Genomic DNA, 20,431 nt, shown 5'->3' with positions numbered 1-20,431 from the left:
AGTCACATCTTCTTGGACTTTGGATGTTGAATGCCTTCTACCATTGTTGCATATTATCACAATCTCTTCTTGTCTCTTCACACACTTCATTCTTAGGAGCTTCCAATCAAAGTTCCTCAATTGTATTCAACCACCTCATACTTCATATGAGGACATATTATGTGAATTTCATCTAATGTAACTCATGCCTTCTGACATTCTTTCATAGGAGGAGATTCCTTTCCTTTGATCATGCTTCAAAATAGTAGTGATCCTTGTTACCTACAACCATATGACATGACTTTATAGTATTAAATACAAGAATACATACCTTATTTACCTTTAGGTCATCTAGGTTTCTTTCAGCAACTTCCTTGATTGAAAAGACCTTCAACCCCTTGATCTACTTCATCTCTCATATCATTGTACCATCATCCCATGGACTCCACTAATTGGAGTTTCTGATGAAACAATAGCTTTCTCTCTAGATCGGTGAATCCTCCAATGAGGATTCCATCTCACATATCCTTATTCAACGGATTTTTTCGTTCTAAACAGATGTATGATGAGACTTGTCCTGGATGAATTCTTCCTTTGATCTTTCAATGAGGTCACCAACAACTATATCCTTCAAAGTTGACTATCATACATCCTTTGTGTTTCCAATGGTGATGTCATGATCTCTTGTTTCTAATGCTTTCATGATGCCACGATGCATCTTATTATTTATTATAGCCATATCCTATAAGGTTTAGGAGCTATGACAAGAACTTTTGTGATGGAGACTATCTCAGTCAAGATCTCTTACTTCCTCTTTTATTGGACTTCCTTTCTTCAGCTCCCTCCACTTTTTCGGTGATATGGGCTTCTTTTATTTCTTTTGATATTATCCCTTTAGGACAATCTTCACTGTAAATTCCATAGTCTTTACTTCCATAACATTGAATCTCGGATGCGCTCTTCTTTCTTTTCTAAGGACTAGAACTCTCCAAACTTCGTTTCCTTCCAACAAATGTTTGAGTCCTTTAGCCTTCAACACTTTTTGCCCTCAACTTTTCTTCTTCTATCTTGCAGAGAAACCACAAGTTGTCGAATGAGTTAACTTTCTTATTCCCATGGGTATTTGTTACTTTGATCATTTGTTAGTGCATTTTTAGATCAATGGAGATTATCTTCTTATCATCTCTCCCAGATCTCGTAGATGAGATCTTATGAGGATATCCCTTCATCCTTTGATACCTTTAAATTTTGTGTAGATGAGATCTAAGTCATGTGACCTCCTTTACCTAATCTTCAGAGAATATTCTCACGAGACTATATACATCTCTTTGATGTCTCCAATATTGCTATATGAGGGGACCTTTCATAAGAATCCCTTTCCATGAATTCAGAGGAGACCTTTCCATTGATATGTTCAATGACTTCACTTTCTTTGAGGACTATATCTATCCTCCTTTTCCATGCAAGGAATTTCGATGACCCATCCAACTTATTGATCTCCTTGCAAACATGAAATCATTTTACCAGATTGATTAAAGAATGAAAGATACTTACTTTGACAAGAGAAGGCGAAATCTTCTTACTTCGATGATGGTTGAAGAATATGTATTTGTTGCTTCCTTGGATGATATTTTTTAAGGGCAAGGAGAGGATCCTTGCTTGCTTTATAACCTTGAAAATGATGATAATGCCTTCTCGCCTTCAATATATTTTGACTTCTCTTGTAGTGTAGATCAAAAATGCTTCTAGGGTTTCGAATTTCTCCAAGATGATGTGATCTTCATCTTTAAAGTCCTTCGAGCTATCTTGCCTTGTAGACAACTTGATGAGGGTCTTTGTGGCCTTTTGATGATGACTATAGAAACAAAAGCTCTTGTTGTTGTAGACTGCTTCTTCGATCTAGGGTTTGATTCTTCAATGTAGATCTTGATCTTTTGCTTTGATAACCTTCAACTTGCTTTGATGCCCTTCTTGAAACTCGATCCTTGAATGTCTCTTTGATTAGATGCCCTTCCTTTGACTTCAGCACCTTAGCTCTGATACCATGTTGAGAAATCTAGGGCATTAGTATTAGTTGATTTCTCTTCCATTAGTGACTTCTTGTGAATGTTTTTTACTTATTTAGATTAGGATCTTCTTTGTGTTAGATTCTTAGTGTTCTTCTTCATCAAACAGTAACCAATGCATGAACATAAATAGACAAGAGACACAGCATGTAGGCTATGAGCCAGGGCCAAAACTTCTCACTCTTTGAGAGGAAAACCCGCGCAAATTCTTCTTCTAGAGATTCCAATTGACGAATACCAAGACCGAGACCCTTGACCTATTAGCCACTTCCAAGATCAAGACAGTAGCTCCCTTGACTGTCTTCTCTTTCTTCCTGTTGGTTCCTCTTACATATTGAGATCATCTCGTTTCTGAGCATAACACACTTTGTAGAAATTTCTCATTTCCCACCTCGGTTTTCAGTTTCTCCTTATTTCTCCCATATAGTTAAATGCCCTTTCCCATAACCATACATTTAACAAGCTGGAAAAAATAAATTTGCTGAAAACACAAATTCTGGAAATTTTACAGAATGCTGGAAATTGCAGAAATAAAAATCAGCAGTAATAAACAGCCATTAAAACACATTTAAACACTGAAATTTTTGGTCAATGTGACCCTGGAAAAACCCCCTACAACTCTTGGGGAAAACCAGTTTGAGAGCTCTTCTTTATTTCTGGAAAATGCCTTTTTACAGTAAGAGAAATATTCAGCGAAAATCAACAAGCAAACTTTTACAACTTATCTCAGCCTTGCTGAAACTCCGCCCTGCTGAAACTCCGCTGTACAGACTTGCTGAAACTCCGCTCTGCTGAAATTCCGCTGCTGAAACTCCGCTCTGCTGAAACTCTGCTCTGCTGAAACTCCGCTGATAAAACTCCGCAGCTCACTGTCCAGAAATCTCCCTTGCTCTCTTGCTCTCCTTCTATCAATCTACTCATGAAAGAATAAATGACCTTTTCCTCATTTTCCTCCTTTAATCTAAGCCCAAGTGACTTTTGGGTGATCCCTAAATCCAATGGCTGAAATAGATTGAGATCTAAGGCTGAGATTAAATGCTCATTTAAATCTCACTTTTTATTTTTTAATTCACCCCACTTTAATAAAAACCCACTTAGTCATTTATTTTCAAAGTCACTTTTCCGTTCTAATTTTTCATTGACTTTATAAAAGTCACTTTAAAATTAGACTTAGTAACTTTATCACTTAAAGTCACTTTTAAATTAGATTTAACTTTATAAAATTATAAAGTCACTTTAGGAGAAAAATTAAATTCTTTTGGACACTTTTCCCTAGGCCAAAGATCAAAGCCTAAGGGAACCACCTGTCCTCCGGTACCAAATTTCAACACACTTGAGATGGCACTGTACCATATCATTGTTTTGTCACCAAACTGTCCTTACTACAGATTTAGCAAGACACTGTAATATTCCTCTTAATGGAAGTGACTTCACATCACCAAACCGTGGCTTCTATATATCATTTAGCTATGGTATAGATACCTTCATTCGAACTCTATCTTTCTGTTGTAGTAATGAGACCTTTTACCCAAAGATCTGAACTTCATATTGTCTGAGATTACAGAGAAAGGTATTCGAGCTTCTTTACTGTGGAGATCCAAATTGTATCCTTAACAAACCTTCGTTGTCTCTTCTCTCTTGTCCGAACTGTGTACTGTGATATGACACCCAACAATGTTCCTTAACACAGAGATCTGAACACTGTACTTCCCCATCGAAAATATTCTAACTTTTTGACTGTAACTATCACCGAAAATCTCAGAGGTACCCGAGTTCTGAACTGTGTTTCTACAAGGTGCCTCTACCTGGTATATATAGTGGTTGGTCTACATAAATGAGACGACATGAGCCATGTGAATCGTTGTGCCTCCATAAGGTAAGGTCGACATGATATTTGTTTAACTTGACACTGACATGAGGAAGAGAGCTAGTGCTTGTCGTTGGAGAGCTTCTAGACAATCCTATTAACTCAAATACATTTGTTACATGCCCAAGAAGAGCTCTTCATACATGAGATAGACTTGTTGACCTTAATGACAAATCCTAAGGCTCTCAATGGGAGCTGCCTAAAATAAAATCACTTGCTCATGAAACCAATGAAGCAACGCTTACAAAAATAATTGCATTTCCTTTATTACATCAATTACAAAAGTCACAATTACATGTCATTATGAAGACCGAACCTAGTTACACTTTTCAACATAAACCACCATTTAGTAGAAGACTTTGACTTATGCTATGGTTTATGGCCATCCCAAAACCAACTAGATTCACAGAGCACATTCATCCATTGATAGTTATCCACTTCTAAGTTTCAGTGCTCTTGTTGGACTTGCACACACCCCTTAATGGGGGGAAATGTTGGAAACATAATCCTTAACGATTATGGTAAATTGTATTGTTCATTTGAGAAAAAATATGAAAAGGATCAAGAGATTATGAAGACTCATTGGGAGTCAAAGAGATTTCTTGGAAGATGAATTCAAAATTTACAAGATAATGTATACATGTGTATCATATTAATGATCAATTAATTGTTTCTAGTTGAGTTGTACATTGAATTCCTCTACTAAAGAGCGTTTGCAACTTCTTTCCAAGGAATAAAGTATATTAAAGCTAAATTTGACGGAGCTTTGTTAACATCCTTTGGGGTTCCAGTTTCTTCTCCACATCATCTACTCTTTGTGGCCATTTTTTTGCAACATATAACAACACACGTTTCCTGATATTGAGATATGATTCACCAAAGGATGAACAAATGAACATTGAATTAGAGTTGAATGGATGTTAGTGTTGGTTGACACTCTATTGCGATAAACATGATGTGTTGAATATGATCGCCTAGGTGAGAAACATTTATGGATATATATTTGCTTCTAGAATCAAGAATTATAGTAACTTGCAAATAGTTCTTTTGTAAAAGTATACTAGTTGAATTGCATTATAGACGAGTGCATTTTCAGTTGAAATTGACACCCTTCATTTGTTGAGAAAATGGTTTGAATTGATGATTTATTAGAGTTGTTAAATACTCTAATGCTTTCCATTGTCGACGATATAGTCATAGTTGACAAAGAAACTCGTTAATGTTCTAACTTGTTTACAAGATTCGCAGGATTGAGTTTGTCCATCTTGAATCTCAACTCCAACAAAATGAACTACAATAAAATATCAACATTTTGAACCTCCATAATTCTCTTTTTGAGTTTGAGAAAGTCTTATCAACAACTAGCACATCATCAAATCAATAATGTCACTTCGAAGAAAATTCAAATGAAGATGAAGTCCCACTTGCACTTTCTAAGGCCATCATTAAACTTTGGGTAGAAATCATCGACAACAACCACAAAACTAGCCTTGGATATCATAAGGAAGTTGCCTTCCACATTTGAGACTATTCTAGACCAATCTAGTTCTAGAATACTTGGTTTCCTCCAAAAAGTTCATCTTCACCCACTCCACTAATGCATCAAATTCCTAAATTCCAACATTCTCTTTGAGTTGGACTAATGGAGGATCAATGTTTTGATCTTCATCCTTGTGAGCATTGTGGAAAGTATAATCATTATTTAGATAGATGTTTCAAACATAAGAACCATGAAAGAGTAAAAATTCACTATGGTTGAATCGTTTCCTAGCAATGGCCATCAACAAGAAAGAAGATGCATCAGTCATATCATTGAATCCATTCTAGAGTATTGAAACATCTTGCAAAGGGGATATTTTCATCTTCTCACCTTGTATCTAATAAAAGGGAATATCAATGATTGATAGTCAGACTTCAAGTTTCGAAGTTCTATCAACCAAGTTGAAACAAGTGAGCTTGAGCCACAACCAGAACCAGAGCCAACAACCAAATTCAACCAAAGTCAAAGTTAGAGCTAGAGTCAGGTTCCATAAGCATGATTTGTTTGTGGTCTTCCTTAAACCACCACTCAGTAGAAGATTTACAACTTCTGCTAGATAGCGATTTGTAGTCATCTTTAAACCACCATCTCCACCATTTCATTAGTAAACGACCATCTGAGAGCACTTCCATTTCGCATAAGACTATCAACTTCTAGCTAAATTAAGAATTGCTTCAAGAACTGCTTCGAGCCAAGTTCCAGCGTTTATGGTCATCCTTAAACCACCATTTAGTAGAAGACTTCAACTTTTGCTAGTCATTTAGTTTGTAGTCATCCCAAAACCACCATATGTAAGCACATTCAACTATTGACAACTATCCACTTCTAGATTTAAGCACTCTTATTAGACTTGCATACACCCCTTCTGATTAAGAAGGGGGAGGGGGAGAGGATGTTGGAAACTTAAATTACTTGAGAAAATATATGAAGAGTCTCAAGGGAATATGAAGAGTCATTACGAGTTCAAGAGACTTCTTGGTAGATGAATCGAAAAGTTACAAGATAATGTATTTATGTATATCATATTAATAAAAAATAGCATTTTGCACTTATCTCTCAATTTATAGATTTGAATACTTTACTAATAAAGTATTTCAAAAATACAAACACAAAACTATTGTGCTCAGATACCATATAAAAATTTGACATACATTCAAAAAGATGGTGATTGAGAGAGAAAAAATTAACTTTATTATTAATGTTGCACTTCCATTAATAAAGTGTTTCACAAAAAACAAACACAACACATCCCTTGGGTGTATAAGATATACCCATTGTGCTATCTACAAGAGACTGAAACAGAATCAATTCATCTTCAAATGGCCCATATATCATGAGATCTGAGGAATATATCATTGTTTATATCAAAATTCAAGAGGGTTCTTAGCTACCTTAACCTTATCCAGATCAGAGTTGTCTAGGTCTCTACATCCATGAGGCCATCACTCATAAGTGACCAACCCTACAGGACAGATCCAGGCCCAGTTCCACCAGGTTGATCACTTCTTTCTTCCAGCCTATCTCAGCAGTTGGAGGCATTAAGCGCTGTACATGTACCCTAGCCACTAATATAGAAGACATTAGGCCGTTAAGACAATGCACTTCCTCTCATATCCTTGGGAGGCAACCCACTAAATTGGGACCACGGAGACATACCCACTACCTTCTTCCAATGCAAGGATGTCTCCCTTTCTGGATCAATGGTCAAATGCCTATTACCAGATTCTTCTCTTCGACCTTGAATGGTAGGAGAGCATCAACCAATTTTTCTCGGGCTCCTCCCAAGATAGTTTAATCTTCTCAGTCCAGAGCAGTCCCCACAGGACATTATTAGGCTTTGCATTTGTACTTTACACAATTATTGATGATGATAAGGATGTCTACTCTTTCACCTCTTTATCTACTTCAACTTGTAGTATAGTGATGGAGTTCTACTTCTATGTGCAGTATATGTTGGAGTTTACCATAATGATATATGCCTTTCTACTCGCCACTGTTTTTCTGTTGGTACTTGAGAATTACCTTGGCACTTCAACGTTACTGTTTTAACTCGTACTATGTAGTCCGATTGACCTATTTTGATCTCGTGGACAATAATAAAGTTTTCTCTCCATCAGGATTTAGAGATATGTAACATTGGATAATCGTGAGCTACTGTGCAATTTGCAAAACTGCTATGAAGATCAAAAATTGCACCTACACAATAAAAAACAATCTGATCGTTTTCAAAAGAAGGAAAACGCCATGGAAAAGGTGGCTTTGGATTTGCTGCCTGATCAAAGGGAGATGGAGTGACTATTGTTATAATTCGTGACAAATTAAAAGAAATTGTAAAGAAACAAAATTTACTTCATGTAAATTTTTGATAGTTTGTATAATGGTGTTGATTTACAAATTGTAAGGATGTCTCCCTTGGATCAATAGTCAAATGCCTATTACCAGATTCTTCTCTTCGACCTTGAATGGTAGGAGAGCATCAACCAATTTTTCTCAGGCTCCTCCCAAGATAGTTTAATATTCTCAGTCCAAAGCAGTCCCCACAGGACATTATTAGGCTTTGCATTTGTACTTTTCACAATTATTGATGATGATAAGGATGTCTACTCTTTCACCTCTTTATCTACTTCAACTTGTAGTATAGTGATGGAGGTCTACTTCTATTTGCAGTATATGTTGGAGTTTACCATAATGATCTACGCCTTTCTACTCGCCACTGTTTTTCTTTTGGTACTTGAGAATTACCTTGTCACTTCAACGTTATTGTTTTAACTCGTACTATGTAGTCCAATTGACCTATTTTGATCTTGTGGACAATAATAAAGTTTTCTCTCCACGAGGATTTAGAGATATGTAACATTGGATAATCGTGAGCTACTGTGCAATTTGCAAAACTGCTAAGAAGATCAAAAATTGCACCTACACAATAAAAAACAATCTGATCGTTTTCAAAAGAAGGAAAACGCCATGGAAAAGGTGGCTTTGGATTTGCTGCCTGATCAAAGAGAGATGGAGTGACAATTGTTATAATTCGTGACAAATTAAAAGAAATTGTAAAGAAACAAAATTTACTTCATGTAAATTTTTGATAGTTTGTATAATGGTGTTGATTTACAAAATGGATAGCAGTTCATGTAAAGTTTGTAATAGTTACTAAATCAAATATAGATCTATGGTCCTGAGAAGATGTGGTGGTTGTAATCCTGATTGTAATTTTCTTTTTGAGCAATAAAATGCCCAACATTTCCCTGTGAATATTTCCCTGATAAACTGTCAGGGTTTTACCACAAAAATATTCTATTGTCTAAGTGATCTTCATTATCTTTGTACCAATTTTTCTTGCATTTTATATTAATTCAGGCTCCAAAATACCAACAACAATTTCCTTGTCTGGCCCTCATACATAATAAGATAATAAGAAAGTTTACCAACAAAAACGAGTCTAAATCAAATGTCCAAGTCCCAGCTTAGACCAAACTTTCACGCATAGTTACAGATATCTAGCAAAGAATATTTGCCTACACTAAGATTTAGCCGCGAGTGTTGCCACTTAAGCAACCTTAGAATAAGATACTGAAAAAAAAATTGCCAACATAAACAAGTCTAAATCAAATGTCAGAGCCCCAGCTTAAACCAAACTTTCATGCATAGTTACAAATATCTAGCAGAGAATATTCGCCTGCACTCAGATTTTGCCGTTAGTGTTGCCACTTAAGCAACCTTCGTTGTTCACACCAGTTGCAAAGTCCCAGATAAAATAATGACAGACAAATTTATCTTCAATATTGCAAAGCATCTTCAAGGATACTTATAATACACAACTTGTACGTCATGGTTACAAATTTTACAAATTCTGGTAGATGGGGAAAAATAGTGAAATAAATCTTCAAAGAAACATCACTCGAAAAAATTTCTATTTCGTCAAGTACAAGGCTACAGGAACATTCACAGTCTGTTCAAATGCAACCCACCTATCATAGTTTCTTCTTCCTAACTGAGTTACAGTCGACAAGCAAAGGTTTGCAATTTTCTTCCATCCTGAATTGCTTACTGTTACACTACAGAATTACTTCCAGGGAAAGACAGTTCCTGAGAGTGAATGAGAAAACTTGAAAATTTTAATCTGTTAAAATTAATTTGAAGCAGATCGCGCATAGCCTTGAAGTAGTTAAAAACAGAAATACATCAGTTTCCAGTCCTCCATTTATGAAATCATTAGAAGGGCAAGACAAGAACCTACAAGGCTCAAAGTCAGCTGCAGAGTGCAGGAGATCTTCAGCGTCTCTGGTGATCAAATTTTGTTCGGAAACCAACACCATCCTGGTTTTATTATCGGGCAAGTGTCTCAACATCAAAACTTGTATCCTCAATGGCTTTCCCTTTTGTCCTATCTTCAACTGATGTATTTGCCGAACTTGATGCAGAACTTTCAGTTGTTTCATGTAATTTTTGTTCATATTTTACATTATCCAACTTCGGATTTTTTGCCTGCTTGCGAGTTCTTTCTTTAAATAATTTTTCATCCATTTCCCCCTTAAGGAATTGAACTACTTCATGTATTGTCGGTCTCTGCCCGGAAGAAGTGTGAGCACAAGCTACTGCAGCATGAACAACTCGTTTTAATTCAGCTATGTTATAATTTCTTTGTAGCTTTGGATCTACTATTTCATCATATTTTCCCTCTGAAACCAAGCGCACTGCCCAATCAGCAAGACTACACCTTGCACCTGGCACCATATTCTCTATTGGTTTCTTTCCACTCACAAGTTCCAGTAACAAGATTCCAAAACTGTACAAGTCACAACTTTCAGAAGCTTTTCCCCACATGGCATATTCAGGGGCAAGATAACCTAGTGTTCCTTTAACTCGTGTGGTCACATGTGTTGCACCATCTGGTATAAGTTTAGCAAAACCAAAGTCAGCAACCCGTGCTTGAAAGTCTGAATCTAGCAGTACATTGCTTGACTTGACATCTCTGTGAATTATATGTGGGTTTGCATGATGAAGGTACCTGTAAGAAGCATCAAGCCCAGAGCGCAGCAAAGCATTAACTCTAAAATTATGCTTAAGGGGTGGAAAACAAGACAATTTGTGAGTTCAGTATCCAGATTCCAATCACATCAGTGTCAGCTCTGAAAATTTCCAGGACGCCAAGCAATTGAAAAAAGAGTATTTATTATTAAGTTTTGTCATTCTAACATTTGCATATAGAACTGGTAAAGTCTCTGGTCCTCACATCCCTTCTAGACATTACCCAAATGAACAGTTGTCTTTCATCAGCTCTCGCACTTCCTTTGAAGAAAGCAAAGCCTTTTTACATAAATGAACAAAGAGAGAGACACTTACTCTAAACCTTCTGCAGATCCAATTGCTATGTTCATTCTTTTGGGCCAATCCAGGAGGCATGGTCGAGGATGTCGGCCATGTAAATGTGCATGCAGACTTGAGTTTTGCATGTAATCATAAACAATGAGACGTTCCTTGTTTTCAGCACAATATCCACGCAAGCTCAATAGATTTTTGTGTCTCAGTTGACCGAGAATCTCGACTTCCACCTTAAACTCCATTTCAGCTTTGATACTCCAAATTTTTAATTTTTTGACAGCAACCTGCAAAGAATATAATTCCCATCAGCATAATTTACTTGAAAGTTGGATCTAAAACTTCACAACAAATAATGTTATAGAGATCCCAGACAGGCTAAAAGTAAAAGATGAGAAATCATTAAACCAGCTTTGACATATCAGTTCCAAAGCACTGAAAATGAACTATCCTCAGCTAGCCAAATGGTAAATTCATGCTTCTATAGTACATAATGGTGCTAACGTAGAAGTCACAATTATACTTTGTCTCTATTATGAAAAAAGTGTACTAAGGTCATGGAAAACAAATATGGCCCAGTTTGCAAGGTTGTATTGAATGGTAATGAAACAGTAGATGATCGGACACTTTAAGTCCTTGACCGCTGGGATCATATCAAGAAGTGTCGATACAGTCTCAACCAGCCTCAATCCATCGATGTGCTAAAAGAGAAAATAGACCTTAATTAACATGATGAGATACAAATCTAGCTAATCAGGATATGCCAGAAGCTCTCTGTCTATTTCCATTTGTTCTATTCATCATACCAGTATACTTGAGAGAATCCAGTGAAAGGCAGGCCGCATCAGTTATCTATTCATGTATCTGTGTTTGATTATCAAGGGATGTTAAAAGGGCAATCCTTCAAAGGAAATCAAATATAGATTCAAAAACATCAACGTAGATTATACAGAAAAATTATATATGATAGCTTCATCGTAATTGTGCCACTTTCATAAACCAGATTTTCTGTTGGATTTTCTGTCATTTTGTCCCAATTCTAGTAAGTATAAAAGCATTGCATCATCCATGCAGCAACCTTGTTAACACAACTGAGAACTATGTTGTGTTTTGATTGACCAGCAATTAGTATTATGATAAACCCTGATTCTGTGACTGCCAGCTATAATGGTTTGACGGTTGACCACAGACTGGTTAAGTGGAATAATAAGCTGGGGCGAAGGATCATGAAATAGGAGAAATCACGGACCTTTTATACATAATAAGAAGTCGAGAGAGTTCCTACAAGAGGACGCATCTTAGATGTTACACTGCTACAGTGTTGCACTTAATTGTAATATGCACAGTACTTTAGCAATGTATATTTTAATAATAGAATTGCCTAAAAGGTCGCCTACTATGAGCCAGTAAGCAAAGATTGAACAATGCAGTTCACTATTGTAAAATTTTGTAGATGTTCTATGCTAAGAGCAATTTCACTTTTCTCACAGCAATCATACAAGTAGATAAGCAAAATGCAGATAGAACATATAAGCAGATCTTACAGAAGACAAATCAGAAACAAGAAAAATGTATGTGTTCGTTTCGGCGGTCAACAGGATGCTTCAACCAGCAAAGTCTCCTTTGGTCAGCCAGCCCAGCATGTGTCACAACAACCCTCCAACCAGTAGATGAGTCAACCCAAGTCAGTTCTACAAAAGTCAACGCTGTCCTGAAAAGTCAAAGCAGGGGCAGCAAGCTAAAAGTCAACGCAGCAGCAAAACGGTCAACCCTTTGACCTCGAATTTTGTGCCAGGTAGTACGGCCTTCAAAAATCGAACCTCCCACAAGTTTTCAGCTTGTTTGGACCAAGCGTTGACCAAAGTCAACGCTGGTCAAACTTCTGCGAAACCCTAGCAGCAAAAACCCTAGCAGCAGAAAAATCCTCTTCGTCCTTCCCACGTGTGGCTGAAATTCGTCCTCCAGGTAGCTCGTACTTTTAGGATGAGAGAGGAAGATGTGAGATTGTTGTGTTCAAATTCTCTCCAACTTTTCCTGTATATATATCCATCAATGAGGGTGTGTGACACATCTGTTGGGCATGTGAGCCTACATTACAAAACTGGCTGACCTTGCACATATAATTTATTAAGAATAATAAATTCAAAATATAAGTTCTGCTCATCGGATTAAGACTATTTTTATATGGATTTTACACCTCTCAGAAAGAGGAATCCAACAAAAATATTAGCCTCTTAATCTGAGCATCAGAACATGGAGTTTGGACCTAGTTGTCCAAATTTAACACTCCCTCTCAACTAGGGAGAACTCCATCTATTAGTGCAATTAACATCGTGAGTCATCCCGCCGAAACTTGCTTTGCTGGCTTCTTTATTTCAGAACAGAAGTGGGTCAGTCACAAAGACATCATTCCCCGACTGACATAATCAGTCCAGAGGTCCCAGACCTCACAAATCTTGATCCCAGATCAAGTGGTTGGACCATGCCATCCTAGATAGAGAGTACGGCAATCTCTGATGTGTCCATCAGTCTTTGCTAATAGTCTCTAGCTTTTCCACACCTCATTGGCCAAATGAGAGGTACTTCCCATGAGCCCTGAACTCAATGGGTAGGATGCATACGGGGCACAGATTAAATGAGTGGCGAACCAGCTCAATAATCACAAGGGTGGGGCAGAAGCATTATGAGTGCTTATAGCTTCGAGAAGCTATCCCCAAAGCCCCCCAAAGCTCCCAGAGCTCATCGTCCAACAGGACCCACATCATAGGGTCTTTCCACGACACCAAGACTCTCACGGAAGGTTAGGAACTTGACCTTCCCCAGGGGCTTAGTGAGAATATCCGCGACCTGCTCATCAGTTCCTATATGATCGAGCCTTACAGCGCCTCGCTGTACCATATCTCGGATAAAGTGGTACCTGATATCAATATGCTTGGATCGGTCGTGGAACACAGGATTCTCAGTCATACGAATCCCACTCTGATTATCACAGAGTATTACAGTGGTATCTAGCACATGTTGGAACAGCTCACTAAAGAGCTTCCTCAACCAAACTGCTTCACAACAGGCCATACTAGCAGCAATGTATTCGGCCTCCGCGGTGCTCAAAGCCACCGACTTCTGCTTCCTGCTCATCCATGAGATCGAAGCAGAACCAAGATTGAAACAGCATCCAGATGTGCTCTTACGATCCACCACACTGCCAGCCCAATCGGCATCAGTATATCCCGGAGTATCACACTCCCGACAGTGTATCTCAGCCCATGGTTTATCGTGCCCCGAAGATATCTCAAAAGATTCTTGGCACCAACCCAGTGAAAATGATGAGGCTCAACCATCTGTTGGCTCAAAGTATTCACTGCAAAACATATGTCCGGACGGGTGTTCACTAAGAACATCAAAGCTTCTATGAGTTGACGATACTCAGTAGGATTGGCCAAGATAGGCCCTGCAGCGCTGCCACTCAACTTCTTAAAGTTGAGTTCCATTGGTGTCGACATGGACTTACAGTCCACCATCCCAAATCTTTCCAGAAGCTTCACAATATACTTTCCTTGAGAAAGGAAAATCTCTCCAGGTCTCTGCCAGACCTCCAGGCCTAGGAAATAGTGCATCAGTCCTAGGTCTTTCATCTCGAACTCAGCAGCAAGCTCCCTCTTACATTGATGAATGAGAGGGTCACCACCTGTCAGGAAGAGGACATCCACATACAGCACTAGAATGAGAGGCTTTCCTTCCACAACCTTAAAGTAAAGGTTTGGATCAGCATTGCTTCGAGTGAAGCCCAGCTTCATCAAGTAACTATCCATCCTCTCATACCAAGCTCTGGGTGCTTGCTTTAACCCATAGAGGGCTTTCTTCAACCTGCAGACATAAGTGTCTCGATCTTGAACTTCAAATCCCAGAGGTTGTTCTACATACACCTCTTCCTTTATTGCACCATGCAGAAAAGCGGTCTTGACATCCATCTGATGAAGACTCCATCCTTGCGTAGCAGCAAGGGCTATGATGGATCGGATGGTGGTATATCGAGCCACAGGTGCAAATATATCGTCATAGTCAATTCTCAATCATCATGGATCTGCACCTCAATGACTGTAATGTTGCTCTCATTATACAACATCACATTGCTACCCCAAATCAACAAGAATGACAGATCTGGTCTTTTCATTGTAATATACTCCTAGTGGAGATTCATATCTTCTTTGCTGTCTATGCATCATCACGCTGCATGCTACCCATGCTTCCTTTGCATCATCACGTTGCAACACTACAACACTGTCAGATCTGCACTAATTGAGGCTTACGATCACCCAATCAAGCCTCCAAATTTGCTCCCACAGGTTGCCCAACCATCTGATCCAAAACTGATCAAATTCCTTGACCCAACACAAGGCATAAATTGTTGTTCCAATCTGTTTTCGCTGCTGCTCCTAATTGTGACTGGTTAGGGCATCCATATGCTGCAACAGCCCTTAACCAAGTCACCAAACAGCCTTCAAAAACTACGTGCTACCCTTGTATAAGTCCTCTGCATCCACGATGTTGATTAGGGCTCAATCTAGCCCCAAAACAGCCCCACGCAATGCCTTTTCAGTGGGGTAAGGGCCTGCGGCCTACCACAGGTGGCTTCCTGTACCCACGGCCTGCTGAAACAGAGTTTCCAGCCCGCACATAATATTCAAATCAACCCAGAATTTTGTCTCCTTTATTGAGGCCTTTCTGCTGGTTAATTTTCACTCCAAAACAGTCATGGGAGTGACCTAAACGTCCCCTCTTCCTTCACTGGAAATGCCCTTACCTGCACCCAATAAAACAGAGATTTAGGGCCCAATATACTGCAGATTTAGGGCTCCTATTCTTAGCGTGTAAGGGCCTCTTGGGACAGCGTATAAGGGCTCTTTAGAACTGCGGATTCTCCTCTAGATCTCTCTGTCCACAAAACCCAAACACGTGGAGAGAGTGCAGTGGTAGTCTCCCTCTTAATGCCAGCTTCTCTGCAAAAGTCTTTGAACTCATTTGACTCATATTCAGTGCCATTGTCAGTCCTCAAAATCTTGATCTTCTTTCCGGTCATATTTTCCACCAAGGCTTTGAAGGTACGGAACCACATGAAAGCCTCATCCTTCTTTTTCAAGAAGTATATCCAGGTTTTGCGAGAGAAGTCATCAGTGAATGTCATATAGTAAGAACATCCCCCCAGGGATGTTACAGGCAACATACCAGAAAGATCAGAATGGACCAGTTGCAATATCTCAGATGTCTTTGTGACACTTGAGGGGAAAGGTCCCCTTGTATGTTTTCCTTCAGCACAGCCCTTACATACACCTTTATGATTATTTCCAAAATCAGGCAGCCCTTCATGTTCATGATCTCATAATGCTACCTATGCATCATCATCATGCTGTCCTATATATCATTGTCACATCACAGCCATATAAATCACTGTCATACAAGAATCACTTCCATACATCAAGAAACATTGTCCAAATATCACTAAAGTCGCTGCCCAAACATTATTGTCATAGGAAAATATCTCTTCCATATATCATCTCCATTCATCACTTGTCAAGAGAACAATATCACTGCTATGCATAACTGTTATAAGAGTAAGTGACACTACAATGAGTGCAGAAGATCACTGTCAAAAAACTCTGTCATATTGTCATATTTCACTGTCATACGTACAGAAGATGGGGTCTGATAATAAGCCCACTTGACTACCCTTAAGCTCTTCCATATTTCCATTTTTAAGACTCCAAATCATCTACCTTCTAACAGCCCTTGTTGTCCTTCTCAAGGGACTATACTTGGAGCTTTACCAAGCATCTTCTTACAGCCCATTATACCAGAATTGCAAACTGTCTAATCTGGACCATAGTATCTGGCAAATTCATCATTATAAAAGACAAGCACATACCTGTGATAGACGTCATATTTCTGTCCACAACTACATTTTGACCAATGCACAGGACCCTGAAATTTCGGCCCTGGTTAGGGCTTTCTGTGGCTTCTACGACAGCCCACTATACAGCCTTCAAACCTCTTTAATTCCTATGTTGATGGTCAAGGGTACTGCGGCCTTCTTCCTGCTCCTTGCTGGGCCTCTCGGCCCTCTCAAAACAGACTTTTGTCCCATTGTAAAACTCAAAATCACTCAACGGCCTGTGCATAGAGAATAACCCTTGCCTTTATGCTCAGAACTCCTCTTTACAAGCTCAGCTAGCCTCCTTCCTTACTTGGCCAATCAGATCATAAACAAAAGATACAGAAATACTCCTCTTCGCACTTTGGCCAGAGCCTTAAGCCTGCAGATACCTCTTCATCACTACGACTTGACTCTTCATGACTGCAGCCTCATGTCCTTATGACTGCGGCTTCCTTTACCGCCTAAACATATCCTCTACAGCTGCGCTGTATATCTTTCCATTACAACGTATATCATTGATAGCGTATATAATCCTCTATGTACAGCGACACAAAGGCATCCATTGACTTCGATTAGGGCATGATTATTTCGATGATGATTGCTATAGATAGAGTTTGTCTTCACCTCAGCTCTGATACCATGTAAAATTTTGTAGATGTTCTATGCTAAGAGCAATTTCACTTTTCTCACAGCAATCATACAAGTAGATAAGCAAAATGCAGATAGAACATATAAGCAGATCTTACAGAAGACAAATCAGAAACAAGAAAAATGTATGTGTTCGTTTCGGCGGTCAACAGGATGCTTCAACCAGCAAAGTCTCCTTTGGTCAGCCAGCCCAGCATGTGTCACAACAACCCTCCAACCAGTAGATGAGTCAACCCAAGTCAGTTCTACAAAAGTCAACGCTGTCCTGAAAAGTCAAAGCAGGGGCAGCAAGCTAAAAGTCAACGCAGCAGCAAAACGGTCAACCCTTTGACCTCGAATTTTGTGCCAGGTAGTACGGCCTTCAAAAATCGAACCTCCCACAAGTTTTCAGCTTGTTTGGACCAAGCGTTGACCAAAGTCAACGCTGGTCAAACTTCTGCGAAACCCTAGCAGCAAAAACCCTAGCAGCAGAAAAATCCTCTTCGTCCTTCCCACGTGTGGCTGAAATTCGTCCTCCAGGAAGCTCGTACTTTTAGGATGAGAGAGGAAGATGTGAGATTGTTGTGTTCAAATTCTCTCCAACTTTTCCTGTATATATATCCATCAATGAGGGTGTGTGACACATCTGTTGGGCATGTGAGCCTACATTACAAAACTGGCTGACCTTGCACATATAATTTATTAAGAATAATAAATTCAAAATATAAGTTCTGCTCATCGGATTAAGACTATTTTTATATGAATTTTACACCTCTCAGAAAGAGGAATCCAACAAAAATATTAGCCTCTTAATCTGAGCATCAGAACATGGAGTTTGGACCTAGTTGTCCAAATTTAACAACTATTACCTGACATCAATATTATGGAACAAATTTTCATGCAGGAAAAGGAAAATCAGTGAATAATTAGTGAGCATTAAACAAGTATAGTATTCGAGATCATAATCAGAGTGTAAATGCAACATAAAGGCAAAGTTTTAAGGTTAGAGGGTGCTTTCCTTCGAGCGAAAGAAGACAGTTGGTCGACCTCTTATCAAGGGAAAAACAGGATCTACCATAACAAATGCATGGCCAACCTGGGAAAATTCATAATGCAAACCAACCTCGGGGTAGTAAGATTCACCCCTACAATAACTACCCCTCAGAAACTCTAATTCCATACATCTCTAATTCACCCATACGTAGTCTTCAGCACTTGACGATCTTTACCTCTCTGGTGAGGCATCATGTCTCATAGATGTCACATTGCTTTTCATACTTTTTTAATTTCAAGAATGGTTTTATTGAGTTTTCCCTCCAGAAGGGAACCACATTCCATAATTTCTGTAGCAACCTCTTGAGTGAGAGAATTTCAGATATCTTGTAAGGGCTGACTCTATAGTTTTGAATTCTAAGGAAAGCAACCTACTGCCGGAAGAATAGTGACATTTCAGTACACTTTGGGGGACTACAAACCTAGAAGAAATAGTTGCTGAATTCCAACATTGTTTCTGAATTCTGGAAACCAGAATTTGTTCTCCCTGGTACTCCCATAGAATTCTAGGATTTTTATTCAATTCCCCTGCAGTTAAAATTCCAACTTCTAGACTTTTTTAAATGAAAATGCATCAAAAATTAATATACATGTTTCTGTACAATGTACATTGTACATCAAGGTTGTAACATCCAAGACCTAGTTGTGGGAAAGCACTCCCCAACCCCTCAGATGTCTGCTCCCAAAGCTCACTTTGGAAGGGGGAAGCAGTCACAGAACGATCCCTGTTGCTCTACACCACAGAATAAGAAATTAAAAATTGCTCATCGCTAGAGGCTTAAGAAAACTTAGTAGATAGTAGAATTATTTTTCTTTTTCAAATTGGAATCTAGACTCTACAACTTTGAATTAATCGTTTTTATTATGACCTATATAATAAACATTATATGACAGATGAAGTTTGAACTGCCAGTGCTAACTGCATATTACAACTCTTTGGTCATGATGCCCTATTTCATTTCATGGTTGATGTCATCTGTTACAGTTTGTTGATGACAAGTGTTAACTATTGAAACTTGAAACTCAAAGGTTGATATTATGGTTGATCATTTGATGATAATGCTATAAGTTATAACTGCTCAGTGCTAGACGGTTGATGTTATGTGTACTAAATGGTTGATGCTTTAAAGATTATCATTAATCTACTAAGAAATCTATGTTTCCCTATTTTCTGGAACTAATTCGCCATTCTGCATGCTCTTTCTGAATATATATATATATATATATATGTCATGTACAAAACACTCCCAGAGTCTTTCGGAAATTGGTGCTTCAAGTTCCTGCTTTCAATAGCTATGATCCAAGAGCCAATGAATGCTCAAAGTCCCAACTTTCTGCTTCAAAAACAAAGACCTGCTTAATTTAACTCCAGTTGGCATCAACATCACATCTTTGACCCAGAAATCTGTCTTAGTACATTCTTGTTCATTCCCACCTTCTTGGTGAATTAGTATAGCATTTCTATAACATTTTGTTTATTTCAATAAACCATGTTACCAATATGATGATGTGAATGTACTATACTCTGTATATTTACTTTTCATGTATAAATTGATGGTTAAAATAGAATTTTTATGGCTATGGAAATTTAACTTATCCACATTTAAAGCTTTGAAATTTGATTATATTTGTGGTCATGTTGGTATCATGAAACAAAGATATAAAAGACCTTAGAAAATGGAGGGATTCTAGCGAGGTCCATTTTGTTCACACAGGCAAACTAACTAGTAAAAAAGCGTATGTACCACATGTATTGTTTCTGCTGTGACCTGGAATGGTCTCTACATGAACATAGGCCCAAGGCATGTATGAGACACCCAAGTTACTCACCTTGGCCACATGAGGAGTAATAAAATTCAACAGCCATATGAGAAGGTAAATCCAATTGTCATTTTCTTCTCCGTGACTAGGATAAATTATATCCCTCTCCTTGTGTGGGAGAACTAAAGGTTGTGCAGCACTAAATGAGATTATCAGTGTTGGGATTACATGAATTCAGGGTTGGAGTCATATTGAATAAGCCCATGTGTTGGTGCTACCAATGCCTCTAT

At 38.4% G+C, this 20,431-nt stretch overlaps 1 protein-coding gene across 1 annotated transcript in view; it reads right to left on the bottom strand.

Moving 5' to 3' along the window:
• Positions 1 to 9,202: 9,202 nt before the first annotated feature.
• LOC149239221 (PTI1-like tyrosine-protein kinase At3g15890) overlaps positions 9,203 to 20,431 on the bottom strand; it is a 96,282-nt gene continuing 85,053 nt past the window's right edge. Inside the window, exons 3-4 of the mRNA XM_089373350.1 lie at positions 10,796 to 11,058; positions 9,203 to 10,460 (exon numbers count right to left, since the gene is read on the bottom strand). Of these exons, the coding sequence (XP_089229476.1) occupies positions 9,779 to 10,460; positions 10,796 to 11,058 (945 nt within the window). The 3' untranslated portion in view covers positions 9,203 to 9,778. The remainder of the gene's footprint in view (positions 10,461 to 10,795; positions 11,059 to 20,431) is intronic.

This window comes from Pinus tabuliformis, chromosome 8 (genome assembly GCF_031772625.1).
Source record: "Pinus tabuliformis cultivar Carrire ecotype Pingquan chromosome 8, CPIR1, whole genome shotgun sequence".
Taxonomy (NCBI): domain Eukaryota; kingdom Viridiplantae; phylum Streptophyta; class Pinopsida; order Pinales; family Pinaceae; genus Pinus; species Pinus tabuliformis.
The sequence above is the reverse complement of the archived record's forward strand: the minus strand, read 5'-3'. Positions and strand labels throughout refer to the sequence as shown.